The 7,500-nt window shown below is 29.2% G+C and overlaps 1 protein-coding gene and 1 non-coding gene across 2 annotated transcripts in view; both read right to left on the bottom strand.

Moving 5' to 3' along the window:
- Positions 1–1,866, bottom strand: part of LOC126725877 (maturase K) — a 3,363-nt gene extending 1,497 nt beyond the window's left edge. Inside the window, exon 1 of the mRNA XM_050430881.1 lies at positions 1–1,866. This exon is cut by the window's left edge and continues 1,497 nt beyond it. Within this exon, the coding sequence (XP_050286838.1) occupies positions 1–320 (320 nt within the window). The 5' untranslated portion in view covers positions 321–1,866.
- Positions 1,867–6,146: 4,280 nt separating this feature from the next.
- On the bottom strand, positions 6,147–6,234 carry TRNAS-GCU (transfer RNA serine (anticodon GCU)). Its single transcript has one exon. It is a non-coding gene; the product is annotated as a tRNA-Ser (tRNA).
- Positions 6,235–7,500: the final 1,266 nt, after the last annotated feature.

Raw genomic sequence — 7,500 nt, forward strand, 5'->3', positions numbered from 1 at the left:
TAAAATGGAATTTCCACAATGATTGCAAATCCTTCTGATAGAATTTTAGAATGCAAATTCTTGTTGTACCCAAAAAATGGATTTTGTTTAGAATCATTAGCAGAAATTATCAAATAATTCTGTTGATACATTGTAGTAATTAAGCGTTTTACAATCAGTAAACTAGATTTATTATCATAACCTATATTTTCCAACAACATGTATCTATTTAAACCATGACCATGAGCAAGTGCATAACTATATTCCCGAAAGATAAGTGGGTATAGGAAATCGTGTTGCCGAAATATATCGAGTTCTAAATATCCTTGAAATTCCTCCATTTTAAATTAGATGGGGATAAGGGATTTCTTTTGGGTTATTAAATGACACATAGTACGATACAGTCAAAACAGGATATTATGGTAAGAAATAAATAGATATATACCCCGGAACCAGATAAGACTGATCGACGGACTCTTTAGCTTCTCCTTTTCCATCTAATTTAATTGGTTTATGTTCATTCGAGGATAACAAGATGGTTAGAAATCCTTTATTTGTTCAACCCAATCGCTCTTTTGATTTTGGAAAAAAGGGATTTTGATCTTTATCAATAGACTGCTTTTTCTACACATTTACCCCCACACTCTAATGGAGAATAGCTACTAATAATTAGGATTTAAAAAGAAATCGCTGATCCACTTATGGGAAAAGCATTTCCCGCATCAAGTACTAATCTATTTTTAACGTTTAATTAGATCGGGTAATCGTTCAAATTAAGAACAGAAGCTCGTTTCTTTTTTTTTTGTTTACCTATAATTGGAGCCATAGGGCTCTATCCATTTATTCACTTAACCCAAAATTTCATTTTATTTTTTTTCGTCAAGAATTTAAACAAAGTTTTGAACCGATCCGCTAAGAATAAAATATTCTCAGAATTCCACATTGATACGACATGCTGCTTTTTCCATTCATTCCTTTGAGGATCAGTCGCGGTCTTACAAGCTCTAGAGATAGTATCGACGAAGACGTTGCTTCATACAAATGTGTAAAAATTGCCAGTCGCACTTAAAAGCCGAGTACTCTACCGTTGAGTTAGCAACCCCCCCCCCCAAAAAAAAATGTGTAGATCCAATCGGAATAAAAAATTCGATTTAATTGCACACCGAAATCAAAATAGTAAAATAGCAAAAATATTGCTAATCGATTCTGAACATAAAAAAAATAATGAACATATTAGATGCAAATACACTGACTTATAAAATAAGAATCTAGATTAAGATAAGAATATGGATTAAGTCAAAATTGATGTACTACCACGGATTTAGTTCGTATCTTATCCATTATTATTTTATCCGTTTTTTTTTTTTTTTTCAATAAAATAAATAAATAATAAATAAATAAAGGCTTCTCGTATCCCAGCAAATCCGACGAATCCATCGTTTAAATAAAGTAAAATAAAAAAACCAAGTCCATAGATGGAACAGAGGGAAATAGATACATTTATTCATGATCGGATTATATTTGTTTGATACACTGTTGTCAATACGAATGTAAATCTTAAGAAAAGAACACAATGTGGAGAACCATAAATTAAAATAAAAAAAAAAAATTAAATATTGAATTAATATAATAAAATATAAATTATACAAATAAAGAAAAAACTAATGACTTGTATTGAATTGGCACTAACTATATATGGATAATAAACATGGATACAAAAGGATGTAAGCGTAAGAATCAATATTCGTAGCAAAGTATCGCAATGCTTGGGTTTACTTAATCCATATAAGTAAAAAAAAAAAGAAATCTTAAATCCCATTTGTTTTTTATTTATTTATTTGTTCATAACATAAAAAAAAGTGAAAGTTTCAACTAAAAACCAACTAGTATTGAATTAGCAATAATGTAAATATTTTGGATTTAGAAATCCAACTACTTCGGTTATTCATTTGATCTTTTTTCATCTGTCTTAAATTAAATGAATTGCTATCACTAAAATAAAAATAAATTTTTGTCCTTATAGAAGACGACATTTTTTAGTAGTAGACATTTTTTGGTAGTAATAATAAATAGGTATGAATAGAACAAAAGAGGGGGCTTATATAACTTTGTATAACCTTTTATATACTACCGCCACCCCTCTTTTGTTCTATTCATTAATTGAATTTAATCTGTTGATTAAGGGAAAGTTCCATAAAAACTCCCGCCTTCTTCGAAATATCATAAACAGTTCCCGTAGGTTGAGCGCCCCTTTCAAGGAAATATAGAATAGCAGGAACATTTAAATAGGTTTGATTCTTTAGCGGATCATAAAAGCCCACTTTCCGAAGAGCTCTTCCTTCTCTTCGGCATCGAGCATCGATTGCAACGATTCGATAAACCACCCATTGGGATAGATGTAGATGAAAAATACCCCCCCTAGAAACGTATAAGAGGTTTTCTCCTCATACGGCTCAAGAAAATTCGAAATTATGTCTATGGATCGAATTTGAAATTTTTAATCAGTAATGTCAAATGGATCCATAAAATAATCAAATCAATTAAATATGAGTTAAGTACTTTTTATTATTCCTTATTCTTATCCGAAAAATAAAATAAAATCATTTGTATTCGCATCCTCATAACTCAAGTTGGATAACTCGCTAATAACCCAGGGAACCCCTTTACTTTAGGTATTTCGTTTATTGAGCGATCTCTAACCACGCACCTTTTTTGTCTTTAGAATCTATTTTGATTCTTAATTAGAATCTATTTATTGAGACAACTGAAAGTGGTATTTCCTTGTTCTAGGATTCTTTATCGTTTCTTTGAATCATTGGGTTTAGACATTACTTCGGTGATTTTTAATCTTTTCAAAAAACGTCAGCAACATACCCTTTTTGTGATTTCTTTTTATCAAAAAATTATACAAATGGTCGATTTGATTCCTGCGCGATACACTTTTAATCGAAAGAGTTTTACCAATTCCAAGAGGTTTTACTTATAAATTTAAATTTGAAAATTGGATCCTTTCGATTTTTATATGGAAAATATACTTACGAAGCTGTTTCAACTTATTAATTAACACTAACCCTAGATCCGTTCCCTTAAAAAATGAATCAATACTTTTTTTTACTCGAGCTCCATTAAGATCATGTACTATTTACATCCCAACCCCCGACCTCAAAAAGGAGGGTTCTAGTGAAACAGAACAAACGATGTCGAGCCAAGAGCACCCTCATTCCTATCTAATTAATATAAAAAGAAACTGATGGATGTAAGAATCCACAGACGACCATATCCCTCAAGTCGCACGTTGCTTTTTACCACATCGTTTTAAACGAAGTTTTACCATAACATTTCCTAGTAGGTTGCTGTAAACAGTATGTAATTGATTCCATTATGGACTCATGAATAATCATTGGTTCGTTCGGTACATAGTAATCCATACTTTTATGAATGGGTAATTTCTCAAGAAGTATCAGCACGAATTAAATTTAACCCCATATAATATAATATATATAATAAATAATATATAGAAATATAATAAATATTTTTTTAATATATTATTTTCTTTTTTCTTTAGAATTATAATCTAAATAGAAATATTAGAATATAAAAAAATTGAACTAATAAATAACACAAATAAGTTTTTTTTTAATCTGCATCTTGAGGTGACTTGCTAAAATAGATTCACCAATTTCACACTTCTTCGAGTACCAAGGACTCATAAGACATTATTAAAAATATTTAATTGATTGAAAAATTTCCTATTTCACTATCATTACATTATTGGAATAAGGCTTTAAAGTAAAAATCGCATTTTGATAATAATTTTGATAATAATAGAGAAAAATTCATATTCGGATTAAACCATAAAAAAAAATGTAAATTCTTTTTGTTTTTCATGAGGTGGTGGATAAAGACTGATAGAATAGAGGCTTTGGGTTGTTATTCTTTTTGATAAATCATAATTAAAAGATGATCCCCATACCTATCAGGTAGACTAAACAAATATCTTTGAAAGTAATTAGAAACATTCTATGTTAAAGGGTAAAGTTAAATATTTAAAATTTAGGGATAACAAATCTATTGTCACAAAACTCAATTGAAATAAAATAAAGTTTTCAATGAATCAATGAAATTGAAGAAATAGAACGATAACAATACATATATATATAAGCCTTCGCTCCCTTTCTGCGTAGTTTATTTGACTTGGAGTCAATAATCCGGCTGCAATTATTTCCTAAGGAAAAGCGACTAAGATGTATGAATACACTTTGTCTCAATTGGTACATATCATATATTTACAATTTTTCATAAAAGAAAACACAAAATACTTAAAAAAGGGGTTCAAAGAAAAGACATATGTTACGTATGTAACTTGATTTTTTTTTTAATGAAATTCAGACAGCCGCATATATTGAAATTGGTATTTTACATTGACGTTTAACTCCTATCTACTGCGTCAATTCTATGAAGATGATGAATCCTAAATAAAAAAAGAATCCTATTAGAGTGTTCCAAATTATTACTATTTTGTATAAATGTAAATTAAAACAAGTACAGATTAAATCATGGCTCGTATTTTTATTTTATGAAGAACTAACTTATTAAATAGAAATATGATTTAATCTATGCTCCCATCTTACCTCTTACCTGTATACAAATAGATTCAATTACATCTGTGTGTTATTTGAACACAATTCGATTTTTTATTTTTGAAAAAGATATAATTCATATAAGAATCAATCATTATAGGAAAGCAAAATCAGATTATAACCAATCTTATTCTACTCTTAAAAAAAAATAAGGTTGTTTAAAAAAGGGCAATCTTTCTTTTATTCTGATATAAAATAGAAAATCTATATTCTGATATGATATATATAATATAATAGGTATGCTCTGGGACGGAAGGATTCGAACCTCCGAATACCGGGACCAAAACCCGTTGCCTTACCACTTGGCCACGCCCCATTTTTGATTTCTATTCGACATTAATAAAGACTAATATTGATAGTAGTTCTTCGTCAATTCTAGTCCAAATCTATATAGAATAGATTAGAGTGTTGCTAGGATTTTGAGACATTTAGATAGAGAATTAAACGACATTTATTGATCATTACATACAATTCAATTAAGATATTGTATGAAAGTATGGTTTTGTCTATTCTCTTTTGATTTGAGAATTGAAGGATTTTTGATTGGGTTAATTCAAAAAAAAAAAAATAAGATTATAATAACTCATATTAAGAACTCATCATATTAATAACTCAATCAAAATAAATACAATTATCTTCAAGAACAAAGAAAAAAATGTTTGTTATGCTTAATATCTTTAGTTTGATCTGTATTTGTCTTAATTCTGCTCTTTCTTCAAGTAGTTTTTTCTTCTCAAAATTGCCCGAGGCTTATGCTTTTTTGAATCCAATCGTAGATTTTATGCTAGTAATACCTTTGCTCTTTTTTCTCTTAGCTTTTGTTTGGCAAGCTGCTGTAAGTTTTCGATGAGATCTTTAATACGGTCCTAGAAAAATTCATGATTTATTCTTAAAAAAAAATTCTAACAATTCATAAGATCAGATAAGTCTTATAGTATAACCCTTCGATTCAAATAATCAAATTCTTGGATCGCCACAATAAGTCTGGGCTCCCCCCAGTTCCTCATTCGGACCCTTTTTTACAGTGAAAGAACCTAGTAGATTCCTCCGCAATATCTAATTGCGGGTATGAAAAAGCTTTTGGTAATGAAAGACTTGACTCTTATTACAAATGAATTTCTGAAAATTCTTTTTTATTTCTATAGATTTAGAAAAAGAATTTCGTGGTGTCAAAATAAGGTATGTGGTATAAAAATGGAGAATCTATTATCTTTTTTTCCAAAAAAAATGATCTTGGAGATTGTGTAATGCTTACTCTTAAACTATTTGTTTACACAGTAGTGGTATTCTTTGTTTCTCTCTTTATCTTCGGATTCCTATCTAATGATCCAGGACGGAATCCTGGACGTGAAGAGTGAAGAATAAAAAATAACAATAAAGTTTCTGTTTTCCTTGCTTGATTTTAAAATGTTCTTAGGATTTTATTTATTCCACATTTTTAACTATTAATTAAAATGAAATAAAAAAAAAGACTCGTTGAAAGAGAAATTGAAAGATAAAGAAAAAATACCAAGTCATTGACTAAAGCGGAAAGAGAGGGATTCGAACCCTCGGTACGAAAAACCCGTACAACGGATTAGCAATCCGACGCTTTAGTCCACTCAGCCATCTCCCCAAATTGAAAGAAAAAGGATAATTACTAGATTATATTACACAAAAACAGTAAGGCTTGCAAAAGGGCCCTCTCTTTCTACCTCTTTATTATTCAGTATATAATTATTATATAGATATCTAATTATAGAGACATAGAAAAATAGAAAAAAAATATAGAAAATAAAAATCAGTGATTTCATTTAGGTAAAGTAAGGGCTCGAAAGCGATATCTCAACTCCACTATTCCAATGAATATAAATTTAGATATATAACCACCTAATGCCCCAAGAATATTATATATTATATAAACTATAAATTATATAGCAATGAATTTCTTATATAAAAAAATTATAGAATTAATAAATAGTAAATAGAAAGTAATAATAAATATATAAATTAAAATGAAATAAATAATAAAAAAAGAGTACCTCTTTGCTTTCGTCTGCAAGATCCTTTTTTACTTTTACTTCCACAGCCCGGCCCCCGGTCCTGACCGGGCCGGGTCTTTCGTTTTTGGTCCAATGAATCATAGAAAAAAATGATTTATTTGATTTGAAAAAAAAAATGATTAATGATTGTTGTTGTTTCAAGAACAATCATAATAAAGGCAATTTCTATTCCTATCATACAGAATAGAATAGAATCCGAGTGTCATTTCTTAATTATTTTATTCTTTTTTTTTTTTTTTATTCCATTTACTTTACTGGAATAAAAAAAAAAAAGAATAGAACCATATATTCTTGCACAATTTATGTTATGGCATACGCCTTTTTTTTTATCGAGACGTATCCATCTCATTTAAATAACTAAAAAAGCGTGTTTTTTTTAGTTATTTAAATAAATCCTCTTTCCCCAATCTCATTAGTCTCCTTGGCCAAAGCATGTCAACGCTCTAATTTTCATGATTCTTTTCTGATCCTATCGTCTTAATTATGACCCATTTTTTTGTTCGACAAAAGATCCATTTATATACAATAATCACATTGTAGCGGGTATAGTTTAGTGGTAAAAGTGCGATTCGTTCTAGTAACCCCTTAAATGGTTAAGGGGTCCTTCGGTTTAATTAATATTCCGATCAAAAACTTTATTTCTTAAAAGGATTTAATCCTTTACCTCTCAATGAAAGATTCGAGGAAGAATAGACATTCTCGTGATTTGTATCCAAAAGAGTCAATTAGAAATTGGAAAAAACAAAATTGGATTATGAAATTACGAAACATAATTGGTTTTTGAATTGGATCAATATTTCCAATTGAATAAGTATGAGTAAAGGGTCCATGGATAAATA

This window comes from Quercus robur, chromosome 5 (assembly GCF_932294415.1).
Source record: "Quercus robur chromosome 5, dhQueRobu3.1, whole genome shotgun sequence".
NCBI lineage: Eukaryota > Viridiplantae > Streptophyta > Magnoliopsida > Fagales > Fagaceae > Quercus > Quercus robur.